At 33.4% G+C, this 22,596-nt stretch overlaps 3 protein-coding genes across 4 annotated transcripts; 1 reads left to right on the top strand and 2 right to left on the bottom strand.

Annotated features, from left to right (window-relative positions):
* Positions 1-2,510: 2,510 nt before the first annotated feature.
* Positions 2,511-4,803, bottom strand: LOC132621673 (early nodulin-like protein 21). Its single transcript, XM_060336014.1, has 2 exons — positions 4,100-4,803; positions 2,511-3,507 (listed from the first exon to the last, which is right to left on the bottom strand). The coding sequence occupies exons 1-2, from the start codon at positions 4,290-4,292 to the stop codon at positions 3,188-3,190; spliced, it is 513 nt and encodes a 170-aa protein (XP_060191997.1). The 5' UTR covers positions 4,293-4,803; the 3' UTR covers positions 2,511-3,187.
* An 892-nt stretch (positions 4,804-5,695) lies between these two features.
* Positions 5,696-9,431, top strand: LOC132621672 (very-long-chain 3-oxoacyl-CoA reductase 1). Its single transcript, XM_060336012.1, has 3 exons — positions 5,696-6,657; positions 8,108-8,177; positions 8,862-9,431. Exons 1-3 carry the CDS (start codon positions 6,020-6,022, stop codon positions 9,114-9,116), a joined length of 963 nt encoding a protein of 320 aa, XP_060191995.1. The 5' UTR covers positions 5,696-6,019; the 3' UTR covers positions 9,117-9,431.
* Positions 9,432-12,155: 2,724 nt separating this feature from the next.
* On the bottom strand, positions 12,156-21,669 carry LOC132621671 (uncharacterized membrane protein At3g27390-like). Of its 2 annotated transcripts, none has more exons than XM_060336011.1 (10): positions 21,248-21,669; positions 15,498-15,606; positions 15,216-15,408; positions 14,986-15,122; positions 14,134-14,422; positions 13,930-14,036; positions 13,328-13,463; positions 13,037-13,235; positions 12,713-12,956; positions 12,156-12,633 (listed from the first exon to the last, which is right to left on the bottom strand). In XM_060336011.1, the coding sequence occupies exons 1-10, from the start codon at positions 21,339-21,341 to the stop codon at positions 12,363-12,365; spliced, it is 1,779 nt and encodes a 592-aa protein (XP_060191994.1). In that variant the 5' UTR covers positions 21,342-21,669; the 3' UTR covers positions 12,156-12,362. The 2 variants fall into 2 exon arrangements, with proteins under 2 accessions (XP_060191994.1, XP_060191993.1); XM_060336010.1 differs by lacking the exon at positions 21,248-21,669 and adding an exon at positions 16,185-16,661.
* Positions 21,670-22,596: the final 927 nt, after the last annotated feature.

Raw genomic sequence — 22,596 nt, 5'->3', positions numbered from 1 at the left:
AAAAGCCTATATATAAAAAAGTTGTGTGAACGGTATTCGTATAGTAGTGGTGGTACCGGATTAATAGAGATTGAACCAATCGTTCAAATTAAATTATGTTCGCAAGTTGTGTATAGATATGGTGGTATAAAAGGTGTAATGTTCATACAGCTACCAAAGAAAGACGTAGAAGAAAATCTAGGCTGTGATCTTCCTCTTCCTGGAGCGGGCGGAGAAATTGCCATGCCTTTGTTTGATCCAGTGGGAAACAATTTGGTGGAGATGAAATTATTGCACACTGAGAAGGGTGAATACCATATTGGAGGAGCATGGGAAGTGTATGCTGCTAAACATGGCTTGTTAATTTCTGATACAATTTTTCTTGACAAGGTAAATGTGCACGCTGTCAATGATCATGATCAGATGAATACTGCACAATTTTCGTGTCACTACGAAATTACTTACCAGAGACGACGACGAGGAGGCACTAAAGATCAGAGCAGGCCAGCAGCACTTGCTAATTCTGTTAAAGATGTACCTCGTGTTCCTAAAATCGAGTCAGGATATGAAGGTGATCCGTCCTGGCTTCAATATTGCACTCCATAGTTATGATATCAGATTCTAAAAATGTATGTTAATAGCTTCAATTTAGCCTTAAATGTGCGCCTTTAATCTCAAGAGACCCGATCAATTTTCCATTCGTCTACTAATGATTCCAGATTATACCTTGTGTTCGTCTATTTATCTTTACTTCTTGATTTAATTCTAGCAGCTTTAAAGAAGAAATTAAGAGTTGAAACTGTAAAGATGCTCCCTTTTTCGATTCTAGGAAACTTTCAAGACGCTCAGTGTTTTGGGGTGATGAACTTATGGTTAACTATCACGATCTTCCTTTTCGTCTTATATGATGGTTTTGATTGTGCACTGTTAGAAAAAAAAGACTTCAGGCACGCATAGAAAAAGTATACACACTCTTAAAACTTACTGTCTTAAACCAAAGCATGTAAGATGAAAAAAGTTTAAATTAAAGAGTTCACATAGAAACGTACCATACTTTCTAAACATACTTAAAAAGAACAAATGTCAAATAAATCATATATATATATATAAAAGCAGGACAAAGTCCTGCTGACGTGGCGCAATACAAATGCAGGAATTGTATTTATCTTTTTTTACAAATTTTTGGATTTTTACCCTAGCTTTTCACAAAGAAAAAAATTAAAGAAAACCCTTCGGCATTCCATTCGGAAATGACACCGCTTAAAAATTTCAACTGCTTCTTACCATTAGTTATTCTTAATTCACTCTATTCTCCCCGCTCTCTCTGTGTATGTATCGTTTCTTCTCTTCTTTTACAAGTTCTAACGTTCTCTTCCATCACAGTTTGATCAATTTCTTGAATTTCCCTTGCTAATAACATCTACTTTCTACCCTCACTGCCATCTTCATTTACCATGTTACACTTACTTCCGCTTTGGATTTTTACATCAGTTCGTCTTTTATTCCCTCCATCACTGTTATCAGCATTACTGCAGAAATGGATAACAAACTACTTACAAGTTCATTCTGAGAAAAGAAAAAGACCAAAACGACATGCTTATTTTTTACGCCCATGAAGTGTTCGCAGAAATGCCCTAACAAAGAGACATCCCCCACAGCTTGCGGAAATGACTCGAATTCTAAGTCGGAAAACCAATAATGTTGCAGGTGATGCAGAGCAAAAAAAAAAAAAAAGAACCTTCCCTCCCTCTCTCTCTATGTATGTATTGCTCCTTCTCACATTTTAAAATCTATTGTTCCCTTGCTTCACGTTTATTCAATTTCTTTATGCTTTCCTTACGTTCTTCTCCCATTGTCATCTTCATTTATGTGCTACATTTACTTGCACTTTCGATTTTTATTTCAGTCGTCTTTGTTCACTCCATCGCTGTTACCAAGTACCGACGTTACTGCAGAGTTGGATAACAGGTACTTACCAAGTTTTGTTCTGAGTAAAAAACAGACCAACATGACATGCTTATTGTGACTCGTATGAAGTGTTCGCAAAAAATGCCCGACAAGATCTGTTGGTACATCCGCAGTGTGGAATTGGATCCACACAAATTTCACAGTGATCAATATAAATTAATTCAACAATCAATAGGTTATAAACATAATCTCACTGCTAAGCCGAATCATAAACCCATAAATATATTAGGTAAATTTGTTTATTACAGAAGGCTATTCATTGAAAAACAGAACCTCCTCCTATAATAACTCAATGACTGTTGTTCTTGCAATATGCCGAAAAAAATTAAGCTTGAGTGACATAAATATTGATTATAGTTTAGAGTGTATTACATTTTTATCTTTCGGTAAAGTTTTATTTCTTCTGCTTATATAGAACTCATTGTTATATTATATATAAAGGCAGGACATAGCCCCGCATACGTGGCATGCTTCAATGATCAGGATTCCGATTTATCTATTTCCTCCCTTTTTATTTATTTTATTATAACTAATACTAAAAACGTTTCTTTTATTAGTGCTTTCCCCTGAAAGGGTTCTTTCAATTTGTTTTCCCTTAAAATCATCTTTCCTTAACCATTTTACATTAAGAAAAACTAACGGACACCGTACCAAAACCTCTTAAATACTGCTACCCTTTTCATTGTGGCTACTTGTATTCCTTCAAGTTGAGCAAGGAGTAAAGTTTCTATTTGGTAAGGCAGAGGAAACAAAACAAAGAAGAAGAAAATAACAGAGAAATATGAAAATGGGAAATAAAGAAAAGAGGGTTGAGGGAAATAACAGATTTTCTAGAAATGCTAGATAAGCATATCAAAAAAATTAAAATAAAAAAAAAACAAGAAAAGCAATGGAAAAAACAGTAAGAAAAAGCATTTTAAATTTCTTATTATGACTTTTAAATTTGTGATTTGGTTATATATTAATATACTTTGTGTATAATGATAAAAAAAAATTATCTTCCAATTTTGATTAAATTTGTAAAAAAGAATTATCCCTAGTTCACTAATATACCGCGCGAAGCACAAATTTATTGACTAGTTGAAACATATATCTAGATGAAATTCAAAATAATCAATTCCCACAAAGTGTCTATGCAGAAGAAAAACAATGTACCCCTAAGTAATTAACCAATACAAAAACCCAAAACGCAGTTCAACATAAAGCAGCAACAAATTGGTTAAATTAAAGATCTAACTAGCTAGTAGACAAGTGAACCGAGAAGAAAGACAAGAAGCTGAAGAGCACAAAGTTGTTCAAAGAGTGGCAATGACATGAATGTTGTAGCTGAGGCTGCAGAAGTAGCTTCACCGATCACATCTTGCACCAGAACCCTTACGATCATTCGCTGTCCTCTCTCACAGTGTCCTGCTGCTCCACTCACAAAATAGAAATAACCAGAATGCTCTAACGTGAACATCGTGTTCCCTGTGTTGGAAAAGAAATGGGGGCGCGTTGAGTTGCATTTCTTGTATTCTTTCTCTGACACCTCCATCACTGAGTCCTTCTTGTACTTGAAACCTAAATCCATCGCCAAAGCAAAACAAACGAGAGGACTTTAGATCTACACAACAACTATAACAACTTGTACATTTATATGACGATGGAATTTTAATCTTTATATAGTGGTCGTGTAAAGAATTTGTAATATCATGGGTTACATTAAATTTAACTACAACTAACTATCTAATTGGTTACACTGAAAAATGGCAAGTAACATATAAATATTACAAACAATTGAACTATACTACTTATTTTTTTTTTTTTTTTAAAAGTGACTTTTTATAAGCGTATATACAAACACTTATATTGTAAAGAATTTTTACGCAATTTTCCAAGTTATCATCTCGGACTTAATTAGCTATGAAAAGTGACATACTACTATGTTGTTGCAGGTCAATTTAATTAACCGGATGAACTAAAAAGCTCGTAAAATGTCATGCATGCTATGGTACATGACAAGTTATTATAAGTCAATTTAACAAGATAAAGTACAAAATTGGGTACTTACTGTTCAGTGTGCAAAATCTCTAAACATAACATGGTAGTAACTTAAAAGTCAGTTAATTTGTGCTATGCTGCTAGTAAGATGCAAGTAAGTTAAAATGCTTACGGATGGTGTCGCCAATTTTGAACCTCATTTGGGAAGCCCAATTGTTGTAGAAATTGGTGACATTTGCGGGAGGAACAGCCCAACCAGTAGTGTCACCAACTTGGAATTCCAAGGATGACACATGCATGAATTGAAGAGAAGTCGTAACTAATATTGAGATGATGAGCACGTTACGAAAACATGTGAAGGCCATGATCAGTAATCACAGGGGCAAGGCAATCAATTAAAGAGCTCAGATAGATAGAGGAAATTTTGGCTAGCTGCTAGAGAGAAGTTAAGACTTTTTTTTTCTTTTCAATGTGTGATGATAATGAGGAACTGAACTTACAAGGAACAAGTCTTTAATTTGTGTTTAGTCTAATAGCGAACAGTTGTTAAATCAGTTATATATAATACGTGCACAGTGTAATTAACGTGGGCGTGTGGGAGGAAAAAATGGAAACGTGAGGGTGGTGGGCTTAGTGGCTGCGATATCCCAAATAGTTACCATGAACTTACCCCACTATATCTCTCTCTTTTTTTTTTTTTTTTTTTTTTGTTAACCCGCAAGCGTTATCTAAAATAATGAATTTAGGGTAGGGGTTTCTAGAAAGGGGGAGGGTTTAACATAGCAAAATCAACCCACATATATCAATTAACTTGCCCAATTATAAAAGGGCCTGAATTTTCACCTGTTTCAAGATCAGATAGTGTAAATCAACGAGTTAAAATCCAATCCAAACTCATACAAAACCAAATTCGGAGAGTAATTGAGAATTATTTATATTTAAAGAACTTAAGCTAATAATTGTACGTTAACGTTCACTTTCTTTTTTAATTAAAAATAAAAGAAAGGAAGGTATGTTTGGTCATGTTGAACTGGTTGGGTTTGAACCATTTTATCTCAATCAATTTTGACCCAATTAATTTTTTTGGATAACTATTAAGTCACAATCTATTTATTAATTTGACTCAATTCACTCGTTTATCACCTCTATTTTCAAATTTTCAAGAGAAGTCTATTTGTTTATTCATTCATAAATGTAATCCGACTATAAATTGTTTAAAAAATTTGTAGATATATTGTATGATTTAATACAATAAAACAAAGTAGAATAAGTGTAAAGGTAAATAATGAATCGTGAGATCACAAAAATTGAACAAAAGATGTAGGGAAATTATAAACACAGCACCGAAGGAAAATTTGGCTTCTACTAGAAAAGAAGGGATCTTGAGGCAGAGCTAAAATATTGAATTTAGAGATTCTAGATTCTAAAATAAGAACGTTATTAGGTTTTTGATAAATTATTTATACATATTAAGTAAATTTTTAAAATAAATATAGAGTCTGCGCCAAACTATCAGGTTCTGTCAAACTCATAATCCGAAGGCTAGCTGGCCCCTGTCTTTACACAAAGCCGAATTCACTATTTTTTTTTTTAACCGTATAGTATATAAATCATACACGATTATATACGTGTTATATATAAATTATACATATATTATACATTCACTAAATATATTTAATTTAGACGGTGGATTGGACCCATATATTTAAGTTAATTCTTCTGAAAAGAACTATACCTTAACATTATAAATTGGAGGAGTTAGATTACCTAAGCCTAAAGGCACGTTTGTTCATCTACTTCAACAAACCATACCTTCCAAAATGTAAATCTTAGTGTCGACTTTCGAAATAATAATAGCCTTTTCGGCCGCCCTATTAAATTCCCAACTGCCTGCCTCTCCCTAACCATAATTATTACTCTTTTACACTTGTGTTTATCAGTTGCTCTGTTCCATTCTTCTAGCTGTGCCTAACCATGTGCATTTACATTGCACTAATAATCTTCAAATCCCATCGATTTTAACGCTCAAAAATCCAATCTTTAGATCTATATATAGCTAAAAAAAAACCCAATCTTTCTGTTCCAGTCACACATGGAGACTTGCATCTATCATCAGCTCAAATCTCAGCCAATATGGCTTCTTTTGCTTCTTTCTTTAGGTTCTTTAAAAGTCTTATGCTTTTCAATCATTGTTCTCAAATGGGTCTATGTTAATTTCCTTAGACCTGCAAAAAATCTCAAGAAATATGGTTCTTGGGCACTTGTTACGGGACCTACAGATGGTATTGGAAAAGCCTTTGCTTTTCAATTAGCAAGAAAGGGTCTTAATTTAGTTCTTGTGGGTCGTAACCCTGATAAATTAAATGATGTTCTTGAATCAATTAAGGCTAAATATGGGAAAATCCAGATTAAAACAGTGGTTGTTGATTTTTCTGGTGATTTGGATGAAGGGGTTAAGAAGATTAAGGAGATAATTGAAGGATTAGATATTGGGGTTTTGATTAACAACGTTGGGGTTAGTTATCCTTATGCTAGGTTTTTCCATGAAGTGGATGATAAGTTATTGGCTGATTTGATTAAAGTTAATGTGGAAGGAACTACAAAGGTTACTCAAGCTGTTTTGCCTGGTATGGTTCAGAGGAAAAGAGGAGCAATTGTTAATATTGGTTCTGGTGCTGCCATTGTTATCCCTTCTGATCCCTTGTATGCTGTTTATGCCGCGACTAAAGCGTAAGTTGAGCTGTTTTCCCTCTCTAATTTATAGAAATCTAGTCTTCTTTTTTTTTTAATGTTAGATAACTTTTGCACCCTAGTTGAAACTTATTAGAAAAAAAGCAAAAAGTTATACATAAGTTGATAGACTAAGAAGCTAACTAATAAATGGTAAGAAAATCTTGCATATAAGTATTATAACTATATGAGTTGATATTCATGTTAATGTCCACATGGAAAATTAAATTTATATGCATATGGGAAGATTTCCAAATTCTAAATTTTAAACTATTGTCCGTGCATAGTGGGAGCTTAGTACACCGGGCTGCCCTTTTGTTTGTTTTGAGGTCCCTTTTGGATTGAATGATAGCACATGATTGCACCGTAAGTTGAAACTTATTAGGAAAAAGTAAAAGTTATACATAAGTTGATAGACATTGAAGCCAACTAAAAATGGAAAAAATCTTGCATACAACTGTAAGAGTTGATTTTCATGTTAATGTGCACATGTTAAATTAAATTTGTGTGCATATGGATGGATTTCGAATTACTAAATTTTAGACTATTGTTTGTTTTGAGGTCCCTTTTGGATTGAATGATGCCAAATGAAGTAAAATTTAAACATAAGTTGATAGACTTTGAAGCTAATTAAGAATTGGTAAAAAAATCTTGCATATAGTTATACGAGTTGATATTCATGTTAGTTTACACTTGTAAAATTAAACTTGTGTGCATATGGATAGCTTTCCAAACACTAAATCTTAGACTATTATTTGTTTTGAGGTCCCTTTTGGATTGAATGATGGCAAATGATTGCACCTTGTGTTGAAACATAGTAGAAAAAAGTAAAATTGTACATAAGTTGATAGACTTTGAAGCTAATTAAGAATTGGTTAAAAAAAAAAAAATCTTGCATATATAAACTATAAGAGTTGATATTCATGTTAATGTACACATGTAAAATTAAATTTGTGTGCATATGGATGGATTTCCAAAGACTAAAATTTGACTTGAGATCTGATGATTTCGTTACTTTAGCAGTTCCTGTTCACTTAGCTAATTGAGGCATCCTCATTTTAGAAATCTACTGTACCATTGGACGACATGAATCTTGATATCCTCTATTTTTAAAAAAGAGATCAACTTGAAGATTGCACCAATGAAAGATAGCTTTAGTGATCTAGTAGTAGAATGTACTATAAAGAAAATAATGACACTGAAAATGAAAAGGGGGTGGAATTGTTTTCCGGTACTAAAGAAAACTTTGATATTCATCAGGTGAAATTCATTGTGGCCTTTAAGCTAATTTGAGGCGTTGATGACAGATTTACATTTCCTACTGGTTCCTCGTTTTTAATATGACGATGTATTATACTTTTAGTAAGCCTTGGATGTTTAAGCATGACATAGTAGCTGTTCCCTAATATTCTTTTGTGCTGCCTTGAACTTTTTTGGATCTATTTTTCAGATACATTGATCAGTTCTCAAGATGCCTCTATGTAGAGTACAAGAAGAGTGGAATTGATGTGCAATGTCAGGTATATGTTATGCCCTTGGCTTTACTGGCTTTTAATCAGTTCTCTGGATGCCTCAAATGATGATCATTTGGATTTACTGGCTTTTTATCCATTTTCTTGTCAATTTTGAAAGTTGTAATCATAACTTTTTATGCTAGAGTACTATTCCCATGTGAAGTTCACTACTTGTGTGTTATGTCCTAATGCCCTGGATTCATCTGTCTTTTGCTTCTTGATATATTATTCTACAACACGAAATGCAAATTTTAGGAGCACACCAAAATAGTCTTAAAATGGCACCACTATTGGGTGTTTGGTTGAAGAGTTTACTGTTGCTAGTTGTTCATTATGGACGGACATGTGAGGCTAATACGGGAGAAGTGTGTGTTGGGGAAGAGCAGGAGGGGGTATGTTCGGTATGAAGGAAAATGTTCTTCAGAAAAATAAGTGGGTTTTTGAAGTCTTCTTATGTTGATATGTATAAACTAAAATTTTACTTTTTCAACTTGCCCTTTTATTATTATTATTAAGCATTTGGAGGGATTTTTCCGATAGTGAATGAACTTGTCTGTTGGCATCTTGTTCAACTTCATGAACAAATGGATTGAATAGGGTCTTGTTAATGTTGAAGGACATCCTGACATACTCCATTACATTTTCTTGTTTTCCGCTGATGCAAACATTATTCTTGGTTTCCAAATATAGGTGCCTTTGTATGTGGCAACAAAAATGGCGTCAATCAAAAGATCTTCATTTTTTGTTCCCTCGACTGATGGTTATGCTCGAGCTGCCCTGGGATGGATAGGTCATGATCCAAGGTGCACACCTTACTGGCCCCATTCTCTTCTGTGGGGTTTGCTGTACTCATTGCCAGAATCAATTGTTGATGCATGGCGTCTGAAGTTCTGCATTGGAATCCGGAAGAGAGGACAGATGAAAGACTCCAGAAAGAAGGAATAGAAAAACTCGCCGTATCCCAATATCTCATATCTTAAGTCTGATCAGCTATCTTCTTTCTGTTTCTGTTTCCAATTGGGTAGTGCTAGTTCTGGTAATGCAACAAGAACCTTGTTGATTTCGTTCTCATTAAACAAGGCCAGATGTCATTCTTGTTGCATTTTTAGTTGTAGGCTGTTTGAATCCAGAGCTGCCTAAAAGAGTTCGAAATTTCAATTCTCTAATCTAGCCAAAAAAAAAACATTTTCCAGGGCAAGTAAATTAAAATGACTTTGTTGTATTTATTCATTGAGTTTGATATTGCACAATGGTTTTTCAGTATGGTGTTTACTTCTATGATCCACGGAAGTACCCTTACATGATCTGGGTTTGCTAATTTTATTTTACTATAATTATTTCAAAATATTACTCCTGTGATTTATCAGATCATTTGAAGATCGACTGAGGTTTCCTACTAGTGCATGTTTTGAAATCATTGGCTAAATTATTGTGATGGTACTTTCTCAGCCTTGTTCTATCTCCAAAGAGGGGAGAAAACTTTGTCCAAGAATATAATTTATTTGCAGCAGGAAGAACTAATTAAAGCTGTCAAATTCGTGCCCATACAACACACGGTGTGATCTCACAAGTGGCCCTAGTGTACAAACGTTACTCCTGTCTTGTGTAAGGTAGAGAGGTTGTTTCCAATGGACTCTCGGCTCAATTTTAACCTGTTGACTGAAAGTGGAGAAACAGATTAAGCAAAGCATACTAGTTTCTAGCTCTATAGAGAGATAAAAGAAGAGGAAACTTTTATCTTTAAATTAAAAAAAAAAGAAAGGAAGGTTACTCCTTTGGCCAATTTTACAACACATGCTCATTCTTAAAGCATCAGCAGAAAATATATCATCCTAACCCATACCTGCTAGGATTCTCAAGCAAATCCAATCATCTCAACAAGGGAAAAAAGATTAACAGCTATACCGAAGCTACGTACCAGAAAATGGTTAATACTATGCATATTTTCATTGAATTTCAACATCTCTGTCAGTAGCCTGTTGAGCCTCTTGATCGTATCCATTTTTGCCATTTCTGGTTTTGAGATTTCTCTCTAAGCATACGAGCAAACATGCTTTTCGACCTGGGAATTCTTTGAGGTCCTGAATTATCACCATTCTTCTTGGCCAGGTCTTCTAAGATAATCTTGATGCTACTCTCAAAGCGGCGCCTGAATGTTGAAAATCTTGATATCGATTTGGTGATGCCTCGTAGTCTTCATGACAAAAACAGGAGGAGTTAATACAAAAATCAGAATGCCATGAGTGGTAACAATATCAGGATTCTGGATTTCACGGGAAAACAAATGATTATCACCTTCGAGCTAACGCCTCAAACTCAGCTCGCCTCAGTTCAGATTCAGGTGGTGATCCAATATTTGAATTCCTCAACCTCTCAGGATCACCACTCAACAACACCAATTGGTCAAGGTATTCCTCGTCGCTGTCAGGAAGATTTTCAGCTTTGATCTGGTCCTTGATGTTCAAAAGTGGATTGAGAAACCACTCAGAGAATGTATCTATAGGCTTGTTTGTGCTAGTTACTTCACTACCATATTCGTCTGCATTAAAAGAAGATTTAAATGATCAGTCTCTTTTTAAGGGAAAGTGTGTGTTGGGGGTGGGGTGGGGGGGGGGGGGGGGGAGGGGGGTTGTTAGATTCACGGATATTATGACATTGAGGGTGTGTTCAGTATGAAGGAAAATGTTCTCCAGGAAAATAAGCGGGTGTCTGAAGTCTTGTTATGTTGATATGTATAAATTAAAATTTTACCTTTTCAATTTGCCCTTTTATTATTATTAAGCATTTGGAGTGATTTTTCCGATAGTGAATGAACTTGTCTGTTGGCATCTAGTTCAACTTCATGAAAATGGACTGAATAGGCTCTTGTTAAAGTTGAAGGACATCCTGACATACTCCATTTTATGTTGTTGTTTTCCGCTGATGCAAACACTATTCTTGGTTTCCAAATATAGGTGCCATTGTATGTGGCAACAAAAATGGCGACGATCAAAAGATCTTCATTTTTTGTTCCCTCAACTGATGGTTATGCTCGGGCTGCCTTGGAATGGATAGGTCATGACCCAAGATGCACACCTTACTGGCCCCATTCTCTTCTGTGGGGTTTGCTGTACTCATTGCCAGAATCAATTGTTGATGCTTGGCGTCTGAAGTTCTGTATTGGAATCCGGAAGAGAGGACAGATGAATGACTCCAGAAAGAAGGAATAGAAAGAACCTTCCTCGCCTGATCCCAATATCTCATATCTTAAGTCTGATTAGCTGAATTCATATCTTCTTCTTTCTGTTTCTGTTTCCAATTGGGTAATGCTAGTTCTGGTAATGCAACAAGAACCTTGTTGATTTCGTTCTCATTAAACAAGGCCAGACGTCATTCTTGTTGCATTTTTAGTTGTAGGCTGTTTGAATCAAGAGCGGTCTAAAAGAAATTCTAGTTCTCAATTCTCTAATACGTCTAGCCAAAAGAACCATTTTCCAGGGCAAGTAAATTAAATGACTTGGTTTATATTCATTCTTTGAGTTTGATGTTGCAGAATGAATTTTCAGTATGGCGTCTACTCCTATGAACCAATGGAGTACCCTTACATGATTTGCTAATTTGTATTTTTCGTAACTAGATCAAAATATTACTCCTGTGATTAATCAGATCATTTGGAAATTGAGTGAGGTTTTCTACAAGTGCATGCATTGAAAACATTGGCTAAGATCATTTGAAGGTTTTCTCAGCCTTGTTCTACCTCTAAAGAGGGGGAAAAAAGGAAAGTTTTATCTAAGGTGCACACAGATTCATGAACTTTGTCCTAGTTATACAATTCATTTGCAGTAGCAAGAACTAATTAAAGCTAACAAGCTGTCAAATTCATGCCCTTCTTTCTTTCAATCTAAACCTGTTGACTGAAAGAGCAGAAACAGATTAAGCAAACCATGGTAGTTTCTACCGCTATAGAGGGATAAGGAAGAAGAAAGTTTTATCTTTAAATTTAAAAAAAAAAAAAAAAAAAAAAGAGGAAGGCTTACTTCCTTGCCAATTTTACAACATGCTCATTCTAAAGCATCAGCAGAGAAGATATCATCCTAACCCCATTCCTGCTAGGATTCTCAAGCAAATCCAATCATCTCATCAAGGACAAAAAAGATTTTAACATCTATATCGAAGCTACACAGAAGAAAATGGTTAATACTATACATATTATCATTGAATTTCAACATCTCTGTCAGTAGATTCTACCAGTTGAGCTTCTTGATCATATCCATTCTTGCCGTTTCTGGTCCTGAAAGATTTCTCGCTAAGCATGCGAGCAAACATGCTTTTTGACCTGGAAACTTTTTGAGGTCCTGATTCTTCTGATTGTCTACTATCACCATGCTTCTTGGCCAGTTCTTCTAAGATAATCTTCATGCTACTCTCAAACCGGCGCCTGAATGTTGGATATCTTGATATAGATTTTGTGATGCCTCGTAGTCTTCATGACAAAATCAGGAGAGTTAATACAAAAATCAGAATGCCATGAGTGGTAACAAAATCAGGATTCTGTATTTCACCTTCGAGCTAACGCCTCAAACTCAGCTCGCCTCAGTTCAGATTCAGGTGGTGATCCAATATTTGAATTCCTCAACCTCTCAGGATCACCACTAAACAAAACCAATTTGCCAAGGTACTCCTCGTCGCTGTCGGAAAGATTTTCAGCTTTGATCTGGTCTTTGATGATCAAGAGTGGATTGAGAAACCACTCATAGAATGTATCTCTAGGCCTGTTTGAGCTAGTTACTTCTGTGCCATCATCGTCTGCATTAAAAGAAGGTTTATATGAACAATCCTTTTTTATAATTCAGTATTAAATGGTCAAACTTGCATATTCGACTTACTTAACAAGATACCATCACTGTTGGCTTTGGCAGATTGTATAAGGGTCTGAAGGATGCAATAGGCAGGCAAACCAATGCTAATGACTTGACCACTGTCTTTATTAGACTTGGCATCTTCAATGTCTATTTGTGTAATTACTCCTTTAGATACCATCATCTCACCATGACGTTGACAGCCCTTGAATAGGCCATCAAGAAGCTACAGTAGTAATATATGTGGAGCGCAAATTAGCACCAAATTTCACAGCCAGGTACTGGTGAAGCATCACAAAAGCAAATAACTAAGTATACCTCAAGGGGCTTCAACTCGACCATGGGGGCATTGATGGAGTTTGTACGAGATGGTGGATTTCTGAAAGAATCAGGCCTTGAGAATGAAGCTGCACGAGAGCTGGTTCTTGATGCAGTCTTCTTTCTGTACTGAGGCCTGTATGAATACCAGATATATGGCAACTATCAAAATTATTTGAAAATAATAGCCTGTTTGGCCAAGCTTCTCCCCGGCCAAAAATGTTTTCTCCCCCTCAAAAAGGTGCTTTTGTTTCAAAGTTGAGGTGTTTGGCCAAGATTTTAGGAGAAAAAAAAGTGCTTTTGAGTAGAAGCAGAAGCTGTTTTGAGAAGTAGAAAAAAGTAGCTTCTCCTCAAAAGTACTTTTTTTGAAAAGCACTTTTAAAAGCTTGGCCGAACTCTAATTGTTGCTCCGAACACTAATCGTTGCTCAAAAGTATTTTTCAAATTGATTAGCCAAACACAAACCGCTTCTCACCAAAAGTACTTTTTTGAAAAGCACTTTTCAAAACAAGCTGATTTTAGAAGTTCGACCAAATAGGCTACAAATATAGTTTGGTCAATTATCACAGGTATGGAGGTTTAAAGGTTGTAGTTATCAGAACCTAGGAAAGCAGGACCCTTCTGGCATGTCTAGCACATCATTGCTATATTCATCATATATGGACAAGGAAGCAACAATATAGCAAAGCCCTAACCAAAGAGAACACTCCTGAAGTAGAAGGCAATGGTAAAACTTTAGCAGTTAAGGAAATGTATAAAACACAAGAGGCAATTTTGAGGTCCTTGAAGCAAAAAAGGAAGTTAACCTGATATACAACTACTCCTGCATAAGCACCCAGCAGGATACTTGATAACATTGATCCAATGAATGCACCAACAACAGCCAGTGGCCAGAGTAAGATAGCAAGACCAGCAAATGGGACACAGATTGTCTCTAGAAAAGGTCCTTCCCGACCTATACAATCATGAAACAAACGTCGCCACCCCTTGATAAGCATGTAAGGGAATTTGCAGGCAGCAATTACTATGATCGTCGGTATGTCAACCAGGAGTCCTAGTGCCACAGCTATTAGCGCCAAAGGAATATAAAGCAACCTGCAATAGATTGCAAAGTAACTTCTGAGCAAAGAGTAAATCTCTCATGAAGAATAATTACCCAGCCAAACCCCAACATATGCTTGCAGCTAAACAGCATAAGTTGAATCCATGAAAATCGAAGAACCATTTTGTTAAGAAAAACAGGAGAATTTTTAAATGCTAATATCTTAAGTGCAAAGACCGACAACATGCAACTTAGACTAATGCATCTGTAGCATGATGTGTTTCGTTTTTTTAGAATTAAGAGTAACTAAATAAGTGTTTTAAGGTTTTGTATGACCTAACTTGACCCTTTACTGATTTTAAAAATTGTTGACAGCGTTGTTGAGTTTGTTTTGGTAGACCTATGTTAGCAGAATAGATGGAACATGTAAAGAGGTATAAAGATGCTATAAACAGTAAGTATATACTCTTATGTTTCTTTTCGTATAGTTTGCCAATTTAGTAACAGGGACATACTTTTGGGATGAACTAATACGAAAAATGCATCAAACAAAAGGGGAAAGATGGAGTTTTGACAATGATCCTGAAGCAGAAGTGAAAATAGATGAAATATTGACCTGATCTCATAATATTTATCACCAGGAGGTCCTTGAAGTCGCAAATCATCCATGATTGAAAAGTAGGAATGGTATAAAACATCCCTCAGATCCCTAACAATAGTAAAGCTTCCTTTCACTGTGTCCCAAGTCCCATCCTACCATTAACAATGAAGCAATTAACAAACTCGAAGGGCAAAACGAGAGATGACATATCGACAGTGTACGAAATAGGAACCATTAAGACATACATATATACTGTGAAAGAAGGCATTAGTCCTCTTTCCACCCACAGCTTGAAAAGTGCCAAACACTGGTGAAAGGAAGCCATAAGCAGCCCCGCCAACAACGCTGCTTGCAAATCCAATCAACGGCCAAAAAAGTAAAATAACAAGGACACATATGCTTAACACAAGTTTTAAAGCTGGACCTAGTTGTTTTGTGCTGCAATTCATCAAACAAGATGGAAGTCACTAAAGAATATTTTTAGAATACATGAGGTTAACCATGACAAAAATAGCTAAAGAATTCACCTCCATAGACAGTAAAATGTATAGAACAGGTGCACTGGCCAAAGACCCAAAATAAGAGCAGAGTTTCCAACTGTGACTATAATGAGGATCAAAGGGCACAAAATGACACCTGCAAAGAGTAAGTAGCACAAACCTGTTATTTCTATTCAAAATCAAATAGAATAGCTCTGGAACAATACTAACCCTAATACAGAGTAACAAGGGATTGAAGAACATTCTGCAAAAAGATAGAGTGGAGCTAGGAAACAACAACAACTATGTCTCAGTCCCAACAAGTTGGAGTCGGCTATATGAATCTTCATTTCTTCATTTAAGCTCATATCATATCATACTAAATAAATAAAAGTGAAAAATACGTTAAAATAATAATAATAAAATTAAAAAAGTTTCATAACAATTGTAAAACCTATCCTCCACTAGTAGCTATGAGCCTATCAACTATACGAATCTTTTTCTTCCATTGTGCCCTATCTTTAACTAAGTCTGCATCGATGAAGTGGAGCTAAGGAGGGGGGGGGGGGGGGGGGGGGGGGGAGAAGAAAGAAAAAGAAAAGGGGGATAAATGCACATATGATACAGGATAACAGTAGCACAAAATAAGAGAAAATGTATGCTACTAATTTGAAATTGATAAAAGGAAAGAAGAGACAGAGTGAGTGTAAATAGTAGTTGTAATTGAAGAAGAACCTTTCAAGACACCAAGAATAAGGAGGCCAATGAAGTATGGTAAGAAACAGATGAAGCTCCACAAAGAAGCAAGAAACCCCCTTGGGGGTTCCATTCTTATTATGCTTAGCTAAAATCAAGAATCACTCGATCTTTACACAAATACTACAAACTCCCTTTCACAGGCAATGAAACTTGGAAAACCCAAACAAAAATGGAGTCTTTTGCTTCTCAAAACAAGATTCTTGGTTTAAAAAAATCGAGTCTTTTTTAAATCAGGACGTAAAATGGAAAGAAAAAAGATATTTTTGATGTGGGTTTTGAGGATTGATGAATTAAAAAGTTGGTTAACTGTCAAATTATTGGGAATGAAGTAGATACCAATAACTTTTGGAGCTTGTGGAAAAGAAGAAAAAGCAAATTTGAAAGCGTTTAGAAGCAAGGTATTCAAGTACTCCTTTTTTAATAATGGAATACTTTATCATTTCTCCTTTTTTAATTATGGAATACTTTATTATCCTATTTCCTTTATTTTTACGTATACCATTTTCAGCTTTGCTGAAAGGTGCAGCACTGGAGCTTTGTGATTTAAGATGGAGACGGTTTACAGTAGCAAATTAGGACTTGATTAAGGTTGTTTTAGCGTTCAAAATCTATACGGAAACTTTTGGTATTTTGCTTGCGCGTATACTCCGAGTTTGATTTCTAAATACGACAATATTTTTTGTTTGGTGACCCATAAGACTTCAAATTCACTCTAATAATTCAAATGTTTGATTAATGATGTACGTGTTGGTTGCTAAAAGAACATCATTGAAATCTATACTGATATTATATTTTAATATTAGTAATGTTGTGATAGTGAAAACAATTATAGTGATTGTTGAAAGTTCTAATAGAATTATGGTATCAAAGTTGAATATAATTTTTAAGTGTGTGAAAACATTATATAAATGGAATAATATCAAACATTTTGAAATATTCCGGAAATAAAAAGATTGCCACAAAATATTACTTTACTACTATATAGAAATGTGGGTTTGGGGCACCTTTTCGTCGTCCGTTCGTGGGCCCAAAAAAAAATTGTGGGCCCGCATATTTTAAACAACTACTAATATTTAAAAAAAAAAAAGTATAATATGTTCCATATTAAACACCGACGAGTAATAAAAAATAAAAAAAGTGAAACCCACCGCATCTAAACTCACGGAAAAAAAAAAAGTGGATCCCATATTAACAAAATCAAGCAATATTAAAAAAAAAAAAAAAAAGTGAATCCCATATTAAAAAAATAAACAATGTTAAAAAAAAGTGCTTAGAAAATTAAATAATTAAATCAATAATGATGGATTCTTGCCACATGCGTATCAACCCATTAGAGGGAGCAAATGGAATTATTGTATAGCAACATACTTAAAATACAAAAGTGCTTAGAAAATCAAACAATTAAATCAATAATGATGGATTTATTGTCACATGCGTATCAACCCATTAGTGGAGCAAATGAAATTATTATACAGCAACAAACTTAAAATACTTAAAAAAAAATGCGGTCCCCATATTAAACACCAATCACTATTAAAAAATTCAAAAAAACACCAATCAATTAAGCATTCTAATATTTTTAAAAAAAATTGTGAGCCCCATATTAAACACCAACCAGTAATAAAAAAAAAAAGTGAAACCCACCGCATCCAAACTCACGGGAAAAAAAAATGGATCCCATATTAACAAAATCAAACAATATTAAAAAAAAAAAGTGAATCCCATATTAAAAAAATAAACAATGTTAAAAAAAAGTGCTTAGAAAATCAAACAATTAAATCAATAATGATGGATTCTTGCCACATGCGTATCAACCCATTAGAGGGAGCAAATGAAATTACTGTACAGCAACATACTTAAAATACAAAAGTGCTTAGAAAATCAAACAATTAAATCAATAATGATGGATTTATTGCCACATGCGTATCAACCCATTAGTGGAAGCAAATGAAATTATTGTACAACAACATACTTAACATACTTTTAAAAAAAAAAGTGTGGTCCCCATATTAAACACCAATCAATATTAAAAAATTCAAAAAAACACCAACCAATTAAGCATTTAAAAAAAAGTGTGGTCCCCATTTTAAACACCAACCAATATTTAAAAAAAAAAGTAAATAAAGTGGAACCCACCATCTCCAAGCTCACGGGAAAAAAAAAGGTGGACTCCATATTAACAAAATCAAGCAATATAAAAAAAAAGTGAATCCCATATTAAAAAAACAAACAATGTCAAAAAAAAGAGTGCAGATTTTGTATTCGTAGCAAACACTAATATAATAAAGTTTTAGATACGGAGCACAAACTACAATGTTATATTAATCGTGTTTTGAACATAGTATCACATATTGACAAAATCAAGCAATATAAAAAAAAAAGTGAATCCCATATTAAAAAAACAAACAATGTCAAAAAAAAAGTGCAGACTTTGTATTCGTAGCAAACACTAATATAATAAAGTTTTAGATACGGAGCACAAACTACAATGTTATATTAATTGTGTTTTGAACATAGTATATATATATATATATATATATTAATAATGTCCAAAAGGGTGGGCCTCATACTAAACAACACCAAGCAATATAAAAAAACTATATAAAGCATGGGTTTAGACCCTTGCTTCGTCGTCCGTTGTCCCTTAAAAAAAAAGGAGGGGGGGGGGGGGGGGGGGAGCATACTAAATAACACCGAGCAATAAAAAAAAAGGAAGAAAAAAATGAAACTCACCATCTCCAAACTCATGGGAAAAAAAAAAGTGGACCTCATATTATCAAAATCAAACAATATCAAAAAAAAAAAAAGTGAACTCCATATTAAAAAAAATATAATGTTAAAAAAAAAAGTGCAGACTTTATATTCGTAGCAAACACTAATATAATAAAGTTTTAGATACGGAACACAAACTACAATGTTATATTAATCGTGTTTTGAACATAGTATATGTATATATATTCTATGCATAAAAATAGTACAAACTAATAATTTCCAAAAAAAAATGCACCGCATAAAGGATGGACCCCATACTAAACGACATCAAGCAATATAAAAAAAAATGAATCCCACCATATCTAAACTCACTGTAAAAAAAAGTGGACTCCATATTAACAAAATCAAGTAATATCAAAAAAAAAATGTGAACCCCATATTAAAAAAAATAATGTAAAAAAAAAAGTGCAGACTTTATATTCATAGTAAACACTAATATAATAAAGTTTTAGATACGGAGTACAAACTACAATGTTATATTAATTGTGTTTTGAACATAGTATATGTATATATATTATATGCATAAAAATAGTACAAACTAATGTTATATTAATCGTGTTTTGAACATAGTATATATATATATATATATATAGTGCAAATTACTAATGTAAAAAAAAAAAAAGTGTACTCCATATTAAAAAATCAAACAATATTCATGTAATTTCCAAAGTATCTCATTAAGTCAATAATGATGGATTCATTGTCATGTGCGTATCAATTCATTAGTGGGAGCAAATGAAATTACTTTTCTTCAAAAGATTAAATAGTCAAACCATACAATTTTTTTTTTATATTAGCCTGAGATCTAATCTAGATATTAAACTGTTGTATCTGCTATTCCGCCATCTCATTTATTTGTTATGTTTACAAAAATAAATATACTTAAAATATTTATATTTTAAAATAAGATAGAATTTAATTACTTTTTTATTTTTATTCTTACTCTAATAAATGTGAAAAGACATTAATGTCGTAAAAAAAAATCAAATGGAGATCAAATAATGAATAAGGTAAATTAGTCAAATTATAATTGTAATCGACGTTTTCTTAAAAAATCATGCAAAAGACAACATGACAAGAAAAATGAGCTAAACCGAGAATATTTACCAAAAATTAAAAAATAGTATTTCTTCGTTTAAATAAAAAATCAATTTTTACTTTGTTTCGTTTTAAACATGTAAAATTAATTTAATAATTTGATTTAGAATTGTCCAAATCAAAATTTGATAAAAAATAATAAGTATTTTACACCTTTAAATTAATCGAATTAAAATTGAAAGTATCAACTGATGCTTAAATATTGCTATTGTTTTATCTCAAAGAGAAGAAAATAGTTTCCTTTTAAACAAGTCTTCTCTTTTAAAAAGTATTAATAAATTTATCGATTTTGTGTTCATAGCAAACATTAATATAATAAAATTTTAGATACGGAGCACAAACTATAATGTTATATTAATCGTGTTTTGAACATAATATATATTTTATATATATATATATGTATTATCACTATTCAAAAATAACTACATACACATAAATATACTATAATCTAAAGTGTTGAACCCATGTACAGCACGGGCATAGACCGTCTAGTTGAACGGAGAAAAGGGCAAAAACATTACGAAATATCTAGAGTTGTCAGCCCGGCCGACATGTCCAAAATTCTTCAACATTGAATTATCCCATTTTGAGACTAACTTCACTTGCCCCAATGAATATTACTATAATAGTACTCCCTCCTAATAAAAAAAAAATATTCATTTAATCATTTGCATACCTTTAAGAAACTACTCACTTTAAAAAAAAAAATATAAATTGACTAAATTATTCCTAATTAAATAAGTATTGAAATTTAATCACATAATAATTAATAGGACAAATCTGAAAATATAAGGTTAATTGTTCTTGATTTAATAAATGGACACTTATTTTGACCCAAAAAAAAAGTTAAATGGACAATTTTTTTTATTCAGAGGGAGTAATAATTTAGTGTGCGAAATTTTAGATATAACAACTAAAATGCATACCAAACATGGTACTAGTATAATACATCAATAATCTACTTTCTAACAAGCAACCAACGACCCCTTTAAGTATTGAAGAATGTTCTGCGAAAAAAACAGTGGAGCTAGGCAAGGGGACAAAACAAAGAAAAGGGGGATAAATGCACATATGATACGGGATTAGAGTAGTACAAAACAAGAACAGATGTATGTTAATTGAAATTAAGAAAAGGAAAGAAGAGACAACAGTGTAAATTGAAGAAGAACCTTTCAAGACACCGAGAATAAGAAGGCCAATGAAGTATGGTAAGAAACATATGAAGCTCCACAAAGAAGTAAGAAACCCCCTTGGGGGTTCCATTCTTATTATGCTTAGCTGAAATCAAGAATCACTCGATCTTTACACAAATACTACAAACCCCCTTTTCCTAAGCAATGAAACTTGAACAACGCAAACAAAAATGGAGTCTTTTGCTTCTCAAAACAAGATTCTTGGTTAAAAAAAAAAAATCGAGTCTTTTTGAAATCAGGACGTAAATGGAAAGAAAAAAGATATTTTTGATGTGGGTTTTGAAGATTGATGAATTTGATAGCGTTTAGAAGCAAGGGATTCAAGTGCTCCTTTTTTAATAATGGAATACTTTCTTATCCTATTTCCTTTATTTTATACGTATATCATTTTCTCAGCTTTGCTGAAAGGTGCAGCACTTGAGCTTTGTGATTTAAGATGGAGACAGTTTACAGTAGCAAATTAGGACTTTATTTAAGGCTGTTTAGCGTCCAAAATCTGTACAGAAACTTTTGGTATTTTGCGCGTATTTTCCGAGTTTGATTTCTAAGTATGACAGTTGTTTCTGTTTGGGTCAGACCCATAAGACTTCAAATTCAATCTAGTAATGCAAATGTTTGATTAATGATGTAGGTGTTGGTTGCTAAAAGGACATCATTGAAACCTATACTGATATTATATTTTATTATTAGTGATGCTGTACAGTGAAAAGAATTATAGTGATTGTTGAAGTTCCATAGTGGTAACATTTTAGTATCAAAGTTTAATATTTAAATTATTAAACGAATCTATAGTTTTAAGTGCGTGAAAACATTAAATAAATGGAATGCTATCAAACATTTTGAAACGCTCCGGAAATAAAAGGATTGCCACATAAAATTGTAATGGAGAAAGAAAAAAACAATTGAATATCTGGAATTTGTCAGCTCGAGATGTCCAAATTAAATGTCTTCAATACTCCTTCCGTCCACTTTTATTTGTCTACAATACTAAAAATAAATGTGAACTTTATTCATCAGTTTACCTATTTTATCTTTATTATTAAGTACAAGTTATTTTCAATTCATTTCCCAATGGGTGAGATGACTTAAATAGTTAGAGGTTATATAGTACTCCCTCCGTTCATAATAAGTAGTGTTGCACATTCCTTGAAAAACTATTCACTCCTAGAAAATAAGAAGTATTTTACTAACTCACCTTTTATAAAGACTCAATATTTTGAAATGTCGTGAATGCAGGTATTTCCAAGTGGTTTGACACCTTTGATTAGAGTTTAATTTCTGTATTTTGACGGTGTAAATTTTTTTTACATCATCAGATTAAGACG

This window comes from Lycium barbarum, chromosome 12 (genome assembly GCF_019175385.1).
Source record: "Lycium barbarum isolate Lr01 chromosome 12, ASM1917538v2, whole genome shotgun sequence".
NCBI lineage: Eukaryota > Viridiplantae > Streptophyta > Magnoliopsida > Solanales > Solanaceae > Lycium > Lycium barbarum.
The sequence above is the reverse complement of the archived record's forward strand: the minus strand, read 5'-3'. Positions and strand labels throughout refer to the sequence as shown.